Source organism: Helianthus annuus, chromosome 8, assembly GCF_002127325.2.
Source record: "Helianthus annuus cultivar XRQ/B chromosome 8, HanXRQr2.0-SUNRISE, whole genome shotgun sequence".
Lineage (NCBI taxonomy): Eukaryota > Viridiplantae > Streptophyta > Magnoliopsida > Asterales > Asteraceae > Helianthus > Helianthus annuus.
The window spans coordinates 16,775,968-16,796,368 of record NC_035440.2 but is presented as its reverse complement, the minus strand read 5'-3'; the positions used below and the strand labels follow the sequence as shown (position 1 = coordinate 16,796,368).

General features: G+C 35.1%; 3 protein-coding genes and 1 long non-coding RNA gene across 4 annotated transcripts; all 4 read left to right on the top strand.

The window, feature by feature from the left end:
* The first annotated feature begins 1,458 nt into the window (after positions 1-1,458).
* On the top strand, positions 1,459-5,589 carry LOC110872241 (receptor-like protein EIX2). Its single transcript, XM_022121018.2, has one exon. It carries the CDS (start codon positions 1,684-1,686, stop codon positions 4,888-4,890), a length of 3,207 nt encoding a protein of 1,068 aa, XP_021976710.1. The 5' UTR covers positions 1,459-1,683; the 3' UTR covers positions 4,891-5,589.
* A 336-nt stretch (positions 5,590-5,925) lies between these two features.
* On the top strand, positions 5,926-9,611 carry LOC118481188. Its single transcript, XR_004864771.1, has 3 exons — positions 5,926-7,659; positions 8,577-8,662; positions 9,510-9,611. It is a non-coding gene; the product is annotated as an uncharacterized LOC118481188 (long non-coding RNA).
* Positions 9,612-10,928: 1,317 nt separating this feature from the next.
* On the top strand, positions 10,929-12,230 carry LOC110869658 (protein FAR1-RELATED SEQUENCE 11-like). Its single transcript, XM_022118895.1, has 4 exons — positions 10,929-10,950; positions 11,420-11,476; positions 11,579-12,132; positions 12,219-12,230. Exons 1-4 carry the CDS (start codon positions 10,929-10,931, stop codon positions 12,228-12,230), a joined length of 645 nt encoding a protein of 214 aa, XP_021974587.1.
* A 419-nt stretch (positions 12,231-12,649) lies between these two features.
* LOC110870880 (protein FAR1-RELATED SEQUENCE 5-like) lies at positions 12,650-14,039 on the top strand. Its single transcript, XM_035975914.1, has 3 exons — positions 12,650-12,733; positions 12,952-13,185; positions 13,686-14,039. The coding sequence occupies exons 1-3, from the start codon at positions 12,650-12,652 to the stop codon at positions 14,037-14,039; spliced, it is 672 nt and encodes a 223-aa protein (XP_035831807.1).
* The last annotated feature ends 6,362 nt before the right edge of the window (positions 14,040-20,401 follow it).

The following is a 20,401-nucleotide window of genomic DNA, read 5'->3' as shown; positions in this document are numbered from 1 at the left end:
TTCCTTTACTTCAACGTCATGAGCATAGGGTGGCTCCCAATTTGGGGCCCAAGGCAAAGTATAAACTCAAAACCCTTTTTCAAATGTTAGGTACTCGGTATGATCTCGGCGACAAGCTTCGGGAAGTGTGTTTGCCGAGTGGTGAATGATTGGCAGCTTCAAATCGGTGAGTGGGGAGTGGTGATTTCGGTGACTACTCACCGATGCGGGAAGAGGAGGGAAGGAGAAGAGAGGAGGGTTTAATGGTGAGTCCCAACCCCTTTCAACCAATCACATTTTTTTTAATTCTTTACCACTCTCTAGGTGTTTGAACCATTACCAGTAATTGAGTGCAAAATGGGGAGTGGAATGGGGACTTGACATGGCATGTTATTATTGGCTAGAGAATAACTCAAACACCCTAAGTGATTTGAACGAAATTCTCCACCTAATGTTATAAATTGTATCTGATCTAAGATTATAGTTAGGCTCAAATTTGTTTTTTTTTTATTAAAGTGAGATTGGAATAAGATTGAATATTTTATGCTCAAAGCGAAAAAGTGTGCATTGAATTATGTGTAAACAATATTTGGGCCATAGGCTCGAGCCTAAAAACTCATCACATAGAAGCCGCCCATGCATGAATGAATATTTGCAGACGAGTTTAAAAAGTAAGTACTCCCATACATTAAAAGGCAATTTGACTAGCAAACTTACCCCACCCCCCCCCCCCCTCCAGAAAAAAAAAGGTAAAGGTGTACAAATATCCGGTTTGGTCTCAAAGTAAAGCGGTCCATTTTATTTACCTTGGGCTCAAAACGATTCGTGTTAAGAAACGATTTTAGGGTTGAAAACCTAACCCACCCAAACCAATTGGGATTGGGTTCACAACTAGTTTTAGCATTTAAACCAGTTTTTATCGGTTTATTTTTGGCTCAAACCGGTTCCGGTTTAAAATGATTCTTAACACAAAAATCTTAAACCTATATAAAACTGCCAGATCCGGGGGTCGAGCCAACCATTTTTTTTGCTACCAAATCGGATCTTTTTACACCTCTAATACTCTAATAGAAGGAAGCAATTATGTGGATACAGTTTGTCCAATAATCATCAGGCCCAAATCGGATTTTTTGTACACCTCTAATACTCTAATAGAAGGAAGCAATTATGTGGATACAGTTTGTCCAATGATCATCCACAAGGAAAGCAAGTTTGGATTTGGAAGGCTGAGAATCGGATTCTCATTTCAGCCTTTTGTGGGACCAAATTAAGGCTTTGTAAATTTAATGCTATATATTTGGCTGGACATAAAATCTGAAATGTGGATCTCAAATGGGTTGAAGACAACCTGTGGGCTTAAGGATATGCACATTTATACTTTCAAATATATATTAAAGAAAGACTTTTCAACTCTAAACAATTAGATATATTAAAAGGAGTAAATTACTATAGATTGTAAGAAAAATGAGGAATATTAACTATAGATTGTTAGTTGAGGATTTATGTACAACAAAATTTTATCCATTGGGAACTCGAGGATTTTTGTGGATGATATTTGTGTATTGATTTTCCACAACGACTTGCAAAGTCTTCCATGATCCATTAACTCACGTCCAGCCATACAAACAACTGTTACTTCAAGTAGTTTGTTCATCATAGCAACTTATATTTCTTCACATTCTTCTAAAAAGTTGAGGTTGAATCATGGGAAATCATTGGGTTTGGGGGCTTCATCTCGTTTTCTTAAGTATGTTTTTGGTTGCAACCAAATATACTTCTTGTCTGGGGGCTCAAAATTCAACAAGAAGCTGCCATGAACGAGAGAGACTAGCACTACTCCAGTTCAAAGACAGCGTCAAAGATGACTTTAAAATGCTATCATCATGGGTTGGCACTGATTGTTGCTCATGGAAAGGAGTCATTTGTGATGCTGCCACCAGAAGTGTTGTCAGACTTCAACTTAGGGGAAATTACGCCTATGAACGAGATTACTTCTTAGAAGGTGATAAGGTGAATGCATATTTGGGTGAGTTAAGGAATCTAAAACATCTGGATTTGAGTGGGAATAATTTTCAAGGAAGTCGGATTCCTAAATTTATTGGATCCTTCAAGCAGCTAAGTTACCTAAATCTCTCTAATGCATATTTTAATGGTATTATTCCCCATCACATTGGAAACCTGTCCAATTTGAAGGTTCTTGATCTTGGTTCATTTGAATTATATTATAGTTCAAATGATGAGCCTTGGCTAATCACGTCAAATGATATGGCATGGGTTTCTGGCCTTTCCTCACTTGAGCATCTTGACTTGAGCAGAGTGTATCTTTCTCAAGCAAACAATGTTGATATGGTATTTTACATGATTCCTTCATTAACATATTTAAGTCTGCGAGACTGTAAACTCTCTAATTCCAATCTTGGTCTTCATCTTAATTCAAGTAAAATACTTCCCAACATTGAACATCTGGATCTTAGCTCCAACCATTTTAAAGGTCAACTCCCTCACTTTTTTCAGAACTTTACATCCTTAACGTTCCTTGATCTTTCAAGATATAATCTTAGTCTGGCATGGAACTCTGTAAACCTGCTAAACATGATCCCTTCTTTATCTGAATTGCATTTGTCAGTCTGTGGGCTTCACAATGCCCCCTTTTCACCCACTTCTTTGAATTTCAGTGCCCATTCCAACATACAATATCTTGATCTTAGCGGTAATTCAATTGGGGGTAGGTTTCCATCTGAATTAGTGAACATCACTTCCCTAAAAGTCCTTGACCTTTCATCCAACAGTTTGAACTCATCAATTCCTGTCATGCCTAACCTTCTAAAGCTCGATGTTTCTTTTAATAAGTTTGAGCACATCGAGCTTGTTGGGATTTGGAGACAATGTCATCTGAAGGAATTGAGCTTATCATATAATTATTTTGGAGGAGAAATGATAGGCCCATCATCAAACACGTCTGAATGTTCCCACTATGCTTTAGAGGTGTTGGAAGCAGATGAAAGTGAATTAAACGGTTCGATTCCAGAATCTGTTGGAAAACTAAACAATTTAAGAGTCTTAAGTCTCTCGACAAACAGTTTTACAGGTTCAATCCCTAAAGCTTTGGAGAGATTAAGATCTTTAGAAGCATTAGGTCTGTCTGATAACAAATTAACCGGTCCCGTTCCGACATTCCTTGGAAACCTCACCAAACTTGACCTTTCTCATAATCAATTTAATGGTTCTATCCCAGAATCATTGGGAAGATTAACAGGTTTAGCTCATTTAGGTCTGCAATCAAACCAGTTAACAGGTCCAATCCCAGTTTCACTTTGGCAACTCACCAAACTCATTGAATTAGATGTCTCTGAAAATTCTTTAGAAGGAGTGGTTATGGAAGCCCATTTTGCTAACCTCTCGATGTTGCTGTCGTTGGATACAAGTGCTAATCATAAGTTGATTTTTAATGTCTCACATGAGTGGATACCTCCATTCCAACTGAGGTATGTTCAATTTAGTTCTTGCAAGATTTTAAATGGATTTCCACACTGGTTGCAAAATCAAAGGATGCTTAAGGAGTTGGTATTGTCTAATGCTAGCCTATATGGACTTCTACCAACATGGTTGCAGAATATGTCCATGCTTAATTATTTAGATCTCTCTCACAACAAACTCATTGGATCTTTGATAAACCTTCCAGTTAGCAAATATACCTGGTTTTTATGTCTACAAGACAACCTTTTCAATGGGTCAATTCCAAGGTCAATGTGTAGAAGAACAAGCTTGGAAATTCTCGATGTTTCCAGCAATCGGTTATCTGGAAATATTCCTGATTGTGTAGGGAATCTACAAGCCATGAGGATGCTTATACTTAGTTCAAATGGGTTGTCTGGAGTCCTACCAAGTTCTTTAGGAAATATTAATTCATCATTAAGATGGTTAAAACTGAATGACAATAACTTCAATGGCCAAATACCACAAGACTTGGGAAAGTTGAGATACTTACAAGTTTTGGATTTGGGCAATAACGAATTCTCAGGAAACATACCAAAATGGATTGGAAAAAAACTTTCAGAATTGAGGATTCTGAGGTTGCATAAAAACAACTTCACAGGAGGTATTCCTCATTCTTTGTGCAAATGTTCATCTCTTCATATTTTAGACATTGCACACAACAACTTAACAGGATCCATCCCTCATTGTTTTGGAGAGTTGAGCGAGATGAATAACGTAACAGAATATTATGAACAGTATTATGCAGATATTACTGTGATCAATCTGATTCAAGTCATTAAAGGAAGCGAGCTTGAATATACAACAACGATGGGCTTAGTTGTTAACATGGACCTTTCAAGCAATAAACTTACAGGAGAAATCCCTGTAGAGCTAACTGCACTTGCTTCATTGATAGGTCTTAATCTGTCTCATAATCATCTGAGTGGGAGTATTCCAGATAGCATTGGAAACATGAAGGCGTTGAATTCTCTTGACTTCTCAGACAACCAACTAAGCGGGACAATCCCTCCGAGCATGGCTGCTTTGAACTTTTTGAGCTCGATTAATCTGTCACACAATAACTTGTCAGGAAGAATTCCAACCGGAAAACAACTGCAGACACTTATCGACCCATCAATATATGCTGGTAACAGGGATCTCTGTGGTGCACCTCTGCAAAATAATTGTTCCAAACCTGAAATAAACCCACCAGCCACAAGAAGCAAGAACAAATACAATGGGCCAAGGAAGGTATGGTTTTACTTGGACATAACGTGTGGGTTTGCAACAGGTTTTTGGGGTATTATTGGAGTTTTGGCATTCAAGAAGCAATGGAGAAGGAAGCTTTTTATGATTGCAGAGGTAATCATGGATAAGGTGTATGTGGCGGTTGCAGTGAAGATTTCCAAGATTAAAAGAGGCAGAGAAGCCTAATAGATTCTTATAATTGACAATATTTGTAAAATTGTTGTTTCGATTTAAAATACTCTGTTTCTGTTGTGTAATATATTTAGACCATGGGTGTGTTTATTAATAGAAATAAAAATATTACAATACACGAGAGATAGAAGAATACAGGTGACAGATGATTACAGAAGAAGTGGACTGAAGATTAGACATGTAAAAAGCAACAACAGGAGCAGTGATGATTACGAGAGAGAAACAATCCAAAAAGAGGTATATTTTTCGTTCTTAAGATTCTTTATCGTTCTGTAGTGTTTCCTGCAAAATATTTACAGAATACAAAGTCATTAGAATCTGCAAAACCTATACATAATAGAAAGCTACGTAGAATTGAGAGACTGTAAGTTCCAAAAGTCTGGGATAAGGAGTTTACTTTGTTGACTTCAAAAGTGTAAGAAGATTTGTAGCTAGCATCACTTAATGGACTCGTTTAAGGAACCAGCTGGCATTAGAAAATGAAGATTTGTAGCTAGCATCACTACCTTTGTCTAATCTTGGTTTCGGTTGCAACTAAATATGAATATACTATAGTGGGTTGCTATGAACAAAAGAGGCTAGCTCTGCTCAAGTTCAATTATACAGATAACGTCAAGTTAGTTGCGATAGTTTCACTGGTAGAGTTTGCTTAGTTGATGAAGAGTACTTCATAAAATCTCGGTTTAAGGATTCATACGATTCGGGGGAAATACTCACCACAGCAATTTAAAAAGATAACTTAGTTGATGAAGAGTACTTCATAAAATCAACTGAATTGCTTAAACCGAAGCCAGTCATCCGGTTTAAGTATTCATACGATTAGGGTTTGACGGTTTAACAGTGTCAGTTGGAATACGCCATTTAAACATTTCTAATTATTATTTTGAATTTTAAAATATGCAGTTATCAATATGTTTAATATCAGCATCATTTTAGAAAAAAAAAAAAAACCCGTATCAATTGAATTGTAATAAAATTTGCTTAACTACAATGATTTTAAAATAAGCATGCACATAAACAACTTATCAATCTCCTTATTCTGAAATAAATCTTCAACCTTAAAAAACCACTTTCATTTGGAGACCAAATTCATATGAAAATCCAGCAACCACTGCCAAAGGGAACACATCCCGAATCCCAATATCCATTGACGAAAACACCAGCGGCTGCAACTTATATCTCGCAACAGTTTCACTAACTTCCTCTGAGTCACAAGCGGTCAAAATCAACCCAACTTTGCCGCTAATATGAGGAATTGCGCCAACAAAAGCAGGTTTTCCGGTTGACGGGGCATGGATCTCGAGTGAGCACCTCATGAAAGAATTCTTAACCATGACGACAGATGAGTGGGGTCGCAGTCATTGCCTTATGGCCTGAAGTAAATAAAAGTAAGAATAAGACAGATGAGTGGGGTCGCAGTTCACACAAAAAGCGTCGGTTAGGTATGGTAGGGTATGGAATGTTTAATTTTTAACATTTGACATAGAAGTAAATCTTAAAAGTTTTGAACGAAAATTTCGGGTACGGGTTAAATTCTCGTATGAAGAACCTGCATGATACACTTGCTTAGGCAAATTAAGTGAGGCATGAATTAAGGGGAATAGTAATGTAGAAGAAATGAGACAATTTGAAGGTAACGTAAAGGTACGCATGATACAAGTAACTATCGTAAACATAGGACGATGTCAACTTTGGAGTTAAACGCGTATATGTGACTATGAAATAGTAGTTTTGTTGCGATAACAAAACAAGAACTAAATATTATATAATATATGCATAGAACGTAATTTTAAGAAGATGAGATGAGGGTATTAGATTTGTTATAAACGGATCATATGAATGTAAGTATCATTACAAGTTTGAATAAGTATACATATTGACCTGTTGTGAACGGGTCGAGGAAATGAGAATGTTATGTAAAGGTAAAGTATGAAAAGTATGGAACTGTTTGAAAGGGGTCAATTATATGAATAGTTTATGAGTAAAGAATGGGTAGTATCTATTATTATGATGTACCTATTGAAGATAAACAGATTGGTGTATGTATGAATTTTGAAGTAAGATCATATAGCCGACAAAAATAATATGAATATCGGATATAAACAAAAGGAATGTTATTAATGAAATGTTACAATTGTTTCAAGTAAACAAAAATGATATATCGTATATGATATACAATCATTGAGATGATGAATGAACCACTAGCTATGAAGTACGATAGAAATTAGCGTTATTAGTGAAAGCGACACTAATATGAACTCTGGGGCGGGTTCTTGAAGATAGAAGATTGTCATTAAGATGGGCTAGCGGTCATGTTGATGAGTTGGAAAAAAGGATAATGAGTGTTTAATGGAAATGAGAAAGGTTTCGGGGACGAAACCTCATTTAAGGGGGGTAGACTTGTAATGCCCAAAATTCGAATGTTTATAATTGTTAAATGTTCTCGTATGGTACATCAAGAAATGAATGACTAGGTTATTTAACTAATTTAACAAAATGGTAAAAATAATTCAAGGAATGAAAGTTGTGCCCATTTATAATTAGTGACAACTTGAGGGGCTAAAGTTGGTTAAATTGAAAGTTGAATTAATAACTAAAAAATTACACACACAAACACACACGATCGTGTGTTCTAGAGAGAGCAGGAGCTCTCATGAAGCCAAAACCCTAACTTCATCTAATCCATCAAATTGGAAGGATAAACGAAGCTCAAATTCAGAACCGAACACGAATTTGTGATCGCCTACACGAGGGGATCATAAGGTATGTCTTCAATTCTAGATTGGTGATTATCCACAAAGTGGGTTATGTTGTAAATCGTGAATTGGTATGAAATTGAGCATGAGGATATGTTAGAATCATCATATAGAACATGGGTTATGCATTATTTAGGTTAATTTGATGCTTAGAGGTGAAACCCATTAGTTATGGTGAGAATGATGAGTTGAATCACCATCCATGTTTAATTCTTGTTGAATATTGATGAATTATGTGAGTAATATGGAGTCTTGTTAGAAGAATTGAAAGAAATATGATGATAATATGTTTGAATGTTTATGTGTGAAGGATATATGTTAATTAGTATGGGGATTTGATGAATTAAGTATGAAATTAGGAGATTGTGCATGTATTAGTTGTACCTTATGTTTAGAAGGTTGTACGCCTACCAAGTGTATGATGAAATGCTTAAGTGAAGTTAGGATGCAAAATGTTATGAAAAAGCTTGGTGTATATAGGAACGAAATACGAAAATGATGACATGATCATGTTAAATTACTAATTTTAATATGGTTGTAAGCACATTTGCATCGAGAGTAGGTAATGTATATGGTGCCTTTCGTATAGCCTACTTTGATATTACGAGTAGATGAGAATAAGTCGAAAGTTCACATGATGAATTGTTGACTCCTGAAAGTCAACTACGCATAAGAAGCATGATATGATTTGTTGTCATAAAAATAGGATTATAGGAAGTCGTAAGTTACATGTTATGTCAATACGTGATATTTGTGATGGCATGATGAATTACATGATTTTGAAAGGATATGAATTTGATTATGTGTCTTATGCTTGTTAATTGTGACTAAAGAAAGTCAAAGGTGAAATATGCGATTGATATGATCGTTAACATGTACAATTGTGTATGCTAATGAGAATGTGATTTGGTGGCATGAAACTAGAGGAATCATGTCGAGATGGACTCAAACATGAAAGGCTAATAGGTCAAAAGGAGGCAAGGAAGCGGATACGGACACGGACGCACAAGGTAAGTGATTTCCGTAATCACTTTTTAGTTGTTTATGTAAAGTTAGGTGCGATTTAATTAAGTATGATAATTGAGGTCAAATAGGAATGAGTTGTATGAAATCGGTGAATTTCGCTAAGTAAATCAAATGGGTCAAGATGAGGTTTTATTGCATACCAGAAAGGTTGCATAAGTAACAACTTCGATATGATAACCGGGTAATGGATAAAATTGTATGTAAGCATGCTAACTGAGAAACGGTGACGCGGGTTAATGGGCAAGAGGTTCGGTAGTAAATTATGAGTAAATGAATAAACAATTTCATAGATGGAAATTGTACTATTTAATGTTCAATTACGTAATAACAAATGAATTTAACGAATACCGGGTATCGGGTGCGTAAACCCCAAGTACGAAAGTCTGGATAATGTAAAAGTATTATGTTCATAATGTTCATGTAAGTTTTGAGTTAAAAGGAATGAGTTATTTGATAAAAACATGAACGGGTCGGTAAATCGTAAATGAATAATAAGCCCCTCAAGTATGTAGGAATGTAGGTACATATGTAAATGTGTATGTATGTAGGCATAAAGGTGCGTATGAGTGTACACATGTATGTAGAGATGTAGGAAGGTATGTATGCATGTAGGAATGTATGAACGCATGATTTAGATGCGTTGAGTAATAACATTATTAACAGTGTGCCTTGAGAATGAAAAGTAATGTAGGTACATTATTGAAGCCTCACCGGGAGATGCATACGCAGAGGGAATGTTTAAGTTAGGAAGATAACGAAATGGGAAGTGTACGGGAATGAATATTGTTTATATAATGTGTGCTAATGTTATGAATGTATGTGTGAGTGCAGGTTGTACGAGACACTGGCGATTATCACGGGGAATAGAGATCAAAGACCGAGTCACAAGATAGATTGCATGATAACGTTGGTGTATGTAATATATCAGACATAAGATATAATTATTTTTGTATTTGTAAATGAGTTATTTGACAAAAATTTATGTGAAAGAGTTATCTTAAAATGATTTTTTTAAGTAAGTCAAAGTATTATATAATGAAATAAATTTATGGCACGAACTTCCGCTGTGACTTTTGTCAAATACGTGTTAGGGTCTTACATTCAACCTGCCTAATTTGTTTATGACACGCATAACACATTTAGCTAGTTGTGTTACAGATTGTTTTTAAGGATTTTATAGCTTGAGATTTTTTTTTGTAACCGTTTTGTTTATCATGCTAATTACTTCTTGTTCCTTATTAGATTATGGGGTATGGGGCGGGGGTTGGGGCGTGGGTTGGCTGAAAACGCCCAAGCCACCACCCCGGATGGGCTTGGGTTTGGGCGTGGCCCAAGGGGCGGGAGTTTAATTTCGGGCGTGGGGCGAGGCTAGCGATCCTATGTGGCCGGCTCCTATTCGCTTGTTGGCTAGGTAATAGCAGTGGGCATTTATATTTCAAATTATAACCGTTTGGCCAAGCCAAGCGGTTCACCCACCCAACATTGCTATATATATTAACCCCAACCCCACCGGCTGTCCGCTACCCCAACCCAAACACACTTGATCGAACCCGCTACCCAAACCCAAACACACTTGATCGATGGCCTCTTGGACACACGAAGAAGAGCTAGCTCTTGTCATGAGCGTCGTTGACGCAATGAAGGGCCGACAACCTTATGAAACGCGTTACTGGCCGAAAGCTTTTGCTAGCTACCGGCATAACGTGGGTGTAAGACCCTAACACGTATTTGACAAAAGTCATAGCGGAAATTCGTGCCATAAAATTTCTTTCATTACAAACGTCTTAGCTTACTTGAAAGTCCTTTTTAAAATAACTCTTTTACGAAACATAAGCATAACTTCTGTTTGCCAAGGTACATAATCAATTATTCCCGTACAATCTATCTTGTGACCCAGTCTTCGATCTCTATTCCTCGTGATAATCGTCCGTGATTTTTACAACCTGCACTCACCACATTCATTCATAACATTGGCACACATTAATCAAATAGGAAGTTAATTTTCGCTAGGAAGGATAGGAAGCAATCTCAGCCGTTCATCATCTTTTTTTAAATTTTTGCATGCGTGGGCTTTTTCGTCTTTTTACATCATCATATCTTCGTTCTAATTTATAGATTCTGTTACTTCTTTTCTTAGTTCATCACTCTCATAACAGAATTGAAGATTCAATAACCCTAAATCGCCATCGATCGCAAATTCATCTCTTTTCAAACCTTAATCTTCTTTCGTTTGTCAATTCGATAACTTCAATGTCTTCGTCAGACTCTGCTGGTATGTTTAGCTTCAATTTGAGTAATTTTTTGTTATTTTTGTCCAAATTTCATTGTTTTACGTTTTATAATTCGTTTTTCTGTAATTAATATTTGATTTTTCATAAGTTTAATTGTTATTGTTGTATAATTTAACATAATTTGTTTGTTTTGCTTCTTCATCATTTATTGCATTTTAGTGAATAGTTGCATTTTATGTTATTACTTAAATTATATTCATACAAACTTTTAGTTTAAGATTTATGTAATAATAAAGCTATAACTGTTATTGTTGTACAATTCTTGTTTGTTCATCATTAGATGCGTTTTACTGAATGTATTGCGTTTTATGCTTTTATGCATAATAGTTGATATACAAACCTTAAATGTCTGTATTTCTAAATTATTATTAACATATTTTGAGATTTAACAGTAAACACATTACTATATATGTTGTATTGCTTTTTATGATTTTTTGTTAAGTGTTTCAGATCACATGATGCGTTTTACTGAACGTATTGCTTTTTATGCTTTTATAAACTTTAAAGGTTTGTATTTTTTAAATTTTTATTAATATATTTTTAGGTTTATTTCTAGAAACATTATTCTCTAAGAGATATTGTGTTTTATAGTTTTTTTAATTGTTTCAGATATTATTTCTAAGTGGGAGGAACGTCTATGCACAAAGAGTGGAAGAAAGTTTTTCAAACCTAAAGTCAGTGGATCTATTATACCTGCTGTTGGAATGTTTTTTAAGTCATTTGATGAGGCTTTTGCATTTTATCAGAGATATGCACTTGCTGCAGGTTTTTCTGCAAGAAAAAATACTTCTTGGAAAAATGTTGGTGGTTTAGTGACAATAAGGTATATTGTCTGTTCAAGAGAAGGATTTCATGTTAGCAAAGAAATAGATTCTGGTTCAGTTGAGAATAGTAAAAAGATTGTTAGACGTAATAGAGGTTCAAAAAGAGTTGGATGCAATGCTCATGTGAAGCTAATATTAGAGAACAATATGTTTAAAATCTACTACTTTGAAGAAGAACATAATCATATCTTTGTTGAAGATGAAGATATTCATTTCTTGCCGGCTGCTAGAAGTATCGATTATGTGAAAGAAAGTTTTATATCTGGATTGTCTGCAATCAATATTGGACCTGTTAAAGCATTCATTATTATGAAAACAATGTATGGTGGTTTTGGTGAAGTTGGTGCTAGTAAAGTTGATTGTAAGAATTATAGAAGGGATTTGAATCTTTACATCGGAGAGTATGATGCTGAAATGGTAATTAGGCGTCTTATTAGGAAGAAAGAATGTTGTCCTGGTTTCACATGTGATTATGTTATTGGTGAAGATAGAAGATTGAAAGGGCTTTTCTGGGCTGATGAGCAATCAAAAAAAATTATACAGTGTTTGGTGACATATTTGGTTTTGATGCTACTTATAAATCAAACAAGTAAGTTTTTTTGATTTATTGCGTTATATATTCTATTGCGTTATATATGCTGTTCTAATTTTTTAATGCTTTTTTAATTTGTTTTTATTCAGGTATGATTTGGTTTTTGTACCATTTACTGGTATTGATAATCATTTTAGGAATGTCACATTTGGTGGTGCATTACTTGGTTCGGAGACTGCAGATTCTTATAGATGGCTTTTAAGGTGCTTTCTTAATGCTTTTGGAAGTGAGCCTAAAGTTGTTGTTACTGATTAAGATGCTGCAATGAAGAGAGCTATTAAGGATGTACTTTCAAGAAGTAGGCATAGGTTATGTATGTGGCATATATGGGAGAAATTGAAGACAAAGGTATTTTACTGCGTTTTATGATATAACAAACTGGAATTATATATTGTTTTTATTTATTGCGTTTTATGTATTATACAATAAGATCCCCTAACATTTTTATCAATAGAATTACAAAACAATTGCGTTTTACCATTAATGCATTCTGTTTATCATTTTCAATATATTGGTTTTTAATTTATTGCGTTTTATGTTTAATAATTTTATAACTTTTTATTCAGGTTGGTCCTGTTTTGTCAGCAAACACTGATTTTAATACAAGAATGACTCATGTTGTTTGGAATGATACTATTATTCCAGAAGATTTTGAAACTGAGTGGCATTCAATAATGTCTACTTTTGGATTGGAAAATCATGAGTGGTTAAAAGATATGTACGATCTTCGATTTGATTGGATTCCTGCTTATTACCAAGGAGAGGATTTGGCTAGACTTATGCGTACTACGTCAAGATGTGTAAGCGAGAATTACTTCTTTGGTCAGATTTGCAATCCAAGATGTACACTTGTTGAATTTTTTACTCATTTTGAGACTGCAATGGATAATTCAAAGGCATGAGCATAGGAGGAATGATCATGATACAAGGTATATTCAGTGTAAACCTTGGAGTGACTTTGTATTGGAGAAACAAGCATCAGAAATATATACCCAAACAATTTTTAAGGATATTCAGATTGAAATTGATGCTGCCATTACAAAGTGTATGTCAAAGTCTGTTGATACTGTGGGTGATGTTCAATATTTTGAAATAAAGGATTTTAGACAGCCATGCACATCTTTTTTCAAGGTATTTTTTAAATTTATATTGTTTAAATATCTATTGCGTTTTATTTTTCATCTTTTATTGCATTTTATCATTATATTATCATATGTTTCTATCTGTATTATATTTACTATTCATTGCGTTTTATATTACATTTCACTAATTTTATATAACTTTTTAATCTTTTTTACAGGTGGAATACAACAAACAAGAAGATGGTTTAAGTATAAATTGTTCTTGCAAACGGTTTGAACAATTTGGTATATTGTACCGCCATATATTTTACGTATTACGGTATGAAGATATAAGTGAGTTTCCTAGAAGACATGTTCATAGAAGATGGATGAGAGATGTTGTTTCAGTTGGATCAAATCATTCCAATATTCGGTTTGATGAAATTGGTAGGAATAGTGCAATTGATAAAGTTTATAGAGAAATTGTTGTTGCAAATGAGTATGTGGTTAATAGGCTGGTAGGCGATTTAGATGAACTGTGTCGTTACAGGGATCATATTAAAAGTTATATTGATAAAGCAGATAGGTTATGATTGCTGCGCCACCTCCTAGTCGCAAAGAAAGATTTGCTGATATTGGAGGGAACTTAGAAAAATCGGATTCTATGATTCGTGTCCCGATAAAAGTAAGGACCAAAGGATGCGGTGTTCAAAAAAGGATCAAGTCTAATCGTGAGATTGCAATTCAAAAATCATCAAAGATCTAGAAATCGTGCCGTGTATGTGGTGGAAAAGGACATAACAGTCGCACATGTAAAGATAAGGTTTCTGCTAATGCTATAGGTTCTAGCAATGGAATGTAATTATGTATACAAATTCTGTCAATATTAGATATCAATAAGTAAAAAAAAAATTTCATTGCGTTTTATGATATATGGATTTCATCTCTTTTTGTTACTACGTTTTGACATATCCTTCATAAATATCAGATTGTTATGGTTAATTAAGTTTTATGATAACAACAATATATTTTTATTGCGTTTTATACATAGAACAATTATTTTAACTGGATTTTTTTGATTATTGCGTTTTATTGTAACACAGATCAAATTAAACAAGAAATGCAAGTGGATATCATAAAGATTGCGTTTTCTACATAGAACAATATAAAGATTAATCTTCCATCAGGGATATCCAAATCACATATCAGCTTTTTTTGGTTATTCCGTTTTATAATTATCACACAGATCATACATAAAATTAAACAAGAAATGCAATTGGATATAATAAACATTGCGTTATATAGATGATGATAGTTTTTAAACAAACATGATGTTTTCAAACTACAAAATTAAAGAAAAACTACAAGCATAATCAGCTTCATGGATCAAAGTTTGTTTTTTTCTTCGGATGAGAACCCTAAGCTTCCATCAGGGATTTCCTCATCACTTTCAGATTCAACCCAAAGTTCAACCTGAGAGACCACTGCGTTTTGGAGCTTCTCTGCAAATTTGCTACCAGAGTTGTTGATGATTGGTATTTCTGATAACTGCTTCAAAAATTTTAGATCCTCACTGTTAGATATGTCCTTTGGGTCATACATCTGCACTTCACCATCGTCCCAAGTGACTGAAACTTTGAATGTTTCCTTAATGAACTCCCAAGATGTAACCTTGGTATCTTCAGTTTCAGTTTGATTCGGATTACCATATCTCTTGTTCAGAATTCTGAACAGTGCGGCTGATTGACTTGTGTAACAAGAAGGTGGTATACCTATTTCGTTCATCCTTTTCAAAACATTTTCATTGCAGTTTTGAAGAACAGAAGCAACGGAATGGTATTTTATTTTTTTTCCATCAAGGAATTGAAGAACGAAATTGCCTCTTTTAAGCCACCAAACTGAGAGTTGTTGATTAGCCATTTTAGGGTTTGTTTGTGTTGGGTATTTTGGTGTATTTTTTGCAGTATGATGAGAGCAATGTGAAAATAGTTTAGGGTTTCTGTTCTTATATATTGGTAGAGGAATTTGAATCAACTGTTTTAATAACCCATAAAAATGATTATTTTTTATTTTTTTCTTTAAATTGATTGTTCAATCATACAGTATTTGGTATCAGGAATCCAAAAGGCTTTTTAAGTCTTTTGGTCTAATCAACTGTATAAATTTCAATCACACATACAGTATTCATATATTGTATATTATTTTATTTTTTTATAACATTTCGTTTTAGAAGATTATAATATATTTTTTTTATGATTGTCCTTTGTTGTAATTATGTTTTAAATTTGTTTTTTGTGTTATAAAAATTGTAAAAAAAAATTCAATGCGTTATAAATTATATTGCGTTATATGTTTGGAAATAAATAATTAGAAAAAAACATTGCGTTTTATATTCAAAACATATTAATAATTTAAATTGATAATGTTGAGTTATAGCATACTATTAAAATGATGCGTTTTATAAATTGTATATATATTTTATAAATTTTTTTCAAAATAATGTTTAAATAATTTTAAAGGATACATATTGGATTTTAAAATAACAAACAAAAAGTGCATTTTAAAATATTATCAAAATATTGCGTTATATGAAAAAACATTACGTTTTATAATAAGTAGCATTTCTAAATCAAAGTAACTAGCAAGTTCAAGAAAATAATGAGTTATACTAATGTAACACCTCGAAAAATTTCGTCCAATAATGTCTTGACACGTGTCATAAGGTTCCGGTATGTGAAAACAAACTTTAGAGGGACTAAAAGTGACAAACGGTGAAAACTATGGAACGTAAGGGTCCAAAGTGTCAACAATGGATAAATAGACTCTATGATAACCCTACATAATGTTTATAACCTTAAACGGATGGTTCATGGATCATACGACGCGGAAATTGCACAAAAGTGAGGAATTGCAAACTATAGGGGCCAAAAGTGTCAACATGTTTAATTTATACCTCTGAGTGAACTTTTGGCAGACCCGAAGCTTTGAGAAGCTAAAATATACTCACTAGAATATGTGGTTAAAATTTCGTGAAGTTTCGTCAACGTATGAGAAAGTTATGGCCAAAACCGTACTTGAAGGACTAAAAGCGTCAACGTCGAAATTCATGGCTTTTCGGTTGAGCGCAAAGTTACCCGAGGACATTACCATGTAGGTAAATGTCCCAGGGTTCTTAAAAACCAAGTTTGGGGGTTTACGAGTCAAAATAAGCAGCCGAAACATCTCGTGCAAGTTCAGGGACCAAAGCTGTCAAAATGGAAAATAGTTTGGCTGATCAGGGGTCAGGCGACCCGCCTGGACTAACCCAAGCGGGCCGCGTGGGGCTGCCAGTAACATAAATTCGCGAAAATTGCAATTCTGGTCCGAATTTGAAGTGGTAACCAGCTGGTATCACCTCCATAAATCACCAATGAGAGCCCTTGCATGCCTAGCCTACTGAGAATTCACTATAACATCTGATTTCCACTTAAAATCAGATCATTCATTCATTTCTCAAGAACTTGTGATAGTAACAAGAAGCTCTTAACTCTCAAGAACCTTCAAGGCAGACTTCTGGAGCTAATCTGAACATCAAGGCCGACTCCTAGTGTTAACTAAGCTTCCATAGGACCTTTGTAAGCTTCTAATTCAGTCTCTAATTCGTTCTTGCATCGATTATTAGTAAAAGTCAAACTGAATGTTCTTATACTTTGACTTTCTGATTAAACGAGTTTTACTCAGTCATTTCTCAAATTGAAACCAGATATATGTTGGTGTTTATGTGGGAAACAAACCCTCAAAAGGGTATTCTCTGATTCCCACTTATTGCATGCTAATTGTCGAGTCAAAGGCATTCTTAAAAAGTCAACAGAAATGGTTTTTGTGAAAAATAGCTTAAATGGTAATGTAGATGACATGCAATCTGTTTGATCATCATAGATAGCTTTATAATGAATATAAGAATGTGTTTTACCATGATCAACTCGACAATCCTTAGTATAGATACGAATCGGAACCGAAAGTCTTGTAAAACGACTATTTCGTAGACTATCGATTTGGATTCGTACATGCATGTTTGAGATCTGTATTGGAGAGTATTTTTGACTATTTTTATTTTGGTAAAACTCTCTGGAATTTTTGTTGTTTGAGTCTATACATAGCCGATTCGTTTGCATGTTTCCGATTATGCTTAAAAGTTGACTATTTTGCCCTTTTTGATATAAAACGTGATTTTTGGAAAAGTGAAAGAATAGAAATCTTTATTTCTAATATATAAACTTGCACCGAAAATTTCGGATCAGTTAGTGGTCCAGATTTTGAGTTATGGCCATTAGCGTAAAACTATATTCTTAAGTTACATAAACGGCCCTTTTCGCGTATAACCCATTTCTGGCCACGTTTTGATACAAAACTTTTTACCCACTGATGTTATATAATATTTTGGGATTTTGGATGATTTTTATTTAATTTTTGGCTGATCGTATCTTATATCGCTTAGTTATTTCGGTTTATGTCGGTTTTGACCGTTTAAGCCATAAAATGAGTTTTATGCATTCTTTTGACCCGAAACCTTTTCCTACTGATTTTATATGTTAAATAAATTATTTTAAGTATTCTGGAAATATAAAAATCCCAGATTTATTTTGAAAACCCGGAAACGCCTTTAAATCGTATTTTAAGCGTTTTTAGCGCATAGTAAGCGTACTACTCATTTTTTAACATATAAGACTATTACCTACTGATGTAATTAGTATATTTTCATATAATAACAGTAAGTATAAGTATATGAACTCAGGTTTCCAGTTTTGGCAGTTTTAGCCCTTGTGAATTTACTAAAATACTCCTACGGTGCATAGTTTGATTTTAAATGTTAAGTTTGGTACATGGGTCATACCCTACTGTTATAACATGTTAAATAAAGTATATTTACTGTATAAACCAGACCCGAAACTCAGATTTCTAATTTGACTCTTTTATAATCTTTTAAATGACCAAAATGCCCTTCTAAGGCATAAATTGAGTTTAAAACTATTCGGGGCAATATAGAACATAACTTACTGATATTATATCATATTTAAAGCATATTATCTCAGGGAACTTGCATTTGACTCTTTTGGCTACCCGTAACGCCCTTTTTGCGTTCGGTTCGGTTTACGTAACTAGTTTGCGTAAATTGACCGAAACGGGTCAAACGTTATCATTTTTATCTCAAAATCCTGAATGTATTTAGTATACCCATATTATACAAGTATTCAAACTTGTCGGGTCTAAATCACATTCTATCCGGTCTTTCGCTTAATCGTGCGCTTGTACCGTATCATACTTAAAACTAACCGGTCAAAGCTTAGGCTTAAATAAAAGACCCGTTAGAAATCTAATAGGTTATTATAAACCTTTATTCCAGATTAGGAGGCCCAGTAAAAGCTACCACACTTACCGATTGTGTTACATACTTGCTCAGGTAAATACATTTTGACTTATTTTCCCTATACGGGCTTGGGGTACGGTATATAGTATACCGCTTGATCGGGCGCACAAGTCCTGCACCCTATGGGTGTACAGTCTTGAATAGCTTGTGCGACTCGTTTAAACAGTCTTGTCTTACTTTAGGCTTTGGGGGGTTATTGACCGTGTCCCGGATATCCTTGGCATTATCTTACGAGATGGCCACGACCAGAGCACGGGGTATAGGCGTACACTCGGCGTGTATAACTCTTTAATGTGGTGTGTCATTTAATCTTTAGCCCGGACAGTAGATCCCGGGCCACCAAAGATACGAGTGCATGTAATTCGTTCACAAGTTTATATTGCATAAATATCCCAAGTTAATAAAAATATTTATGCCTTGCGCATTTAAATCAATTTTCAATCATTTTCAAAATGAGTCAGTTGATTTGTATTTACCAGTGTAAACTGACGTATTTTTCCCAAAAGGTTAAGTGCAGGTACTATACGAAATAGGCTGGCTGTTTCCTAAGAGCGTCCACTATAGTCTCGCAAGCTCGGACGACAAATAACTGTTGAACAATTTATTCTTATTTTATTTGATCCGCCTGTGGATCCGTTTCAACTACTTATGATGTTTATTATGTCATTTTAATTAAAGTTGAAATGTATCTATTCTGCTTCCGCTGTGCATTATTATATTGTGTTGTTTGTCTATGACGATGCCAACTACGTCACTGTACCCCACACCGGGCCCACCGGTGACATGTGGAAATCGGGGTGTGACAGGTTGGTATCAGAGCCAACGCTGAGTGAATTAAACACTAGCCTTTTGTGTTTAATCTCAGTTACACAATTGCACAATCCTCGATTTTCGAGTCTAGACAAAGAACTTAGGAAATGTTCGACATTTCGTTTATTTTATCTTTATTTTTTTTTAGCTTTGTCTTATATATTTTGTTGTGCAACTTGTTTAATTTTTGACAGGTTCATCATGCCGCCACGTATGCGAGGACGAGGAGGATTCGCCACATCGCACGATCATGAGGCAGGACCCTCACACAGGCGAGCTCCATCAGCTTCGCACAACACCGCAGCCAACGATCTTTGGAGATCATTCGCCGAGCCAGCCAGGCACTCGGTATCTGCGAGCACTTCGCCATCACTACCCCAATCATTTGGGCCCCACTCGGAAAATGGGCCCCATGGTTCCCATGGATCTTATATACCTCTTCATCAGTCACCTCACCACTACCCAGCACCAGCGTATCAGGGCCTATACAACCCTGACGCTTTCTTGGATGAGCCAGTGGGTCATAACCCACTAGGACCTGAAGACCACTTCTCTGGTGGTAACGAGATGGAGGTCGACGAGGACACTGACCCTTCACTGCCACCGTCAGGTACGCCCAACCATCCCATCGAGATATCGGATGGGTCACCATTTAGGGGATCACCCTACAATGGTGTGGATAGCTATGAGGAGAGATTTCGGCAGCACGATTGGTTTTACACCCCCAGCCACCACAAC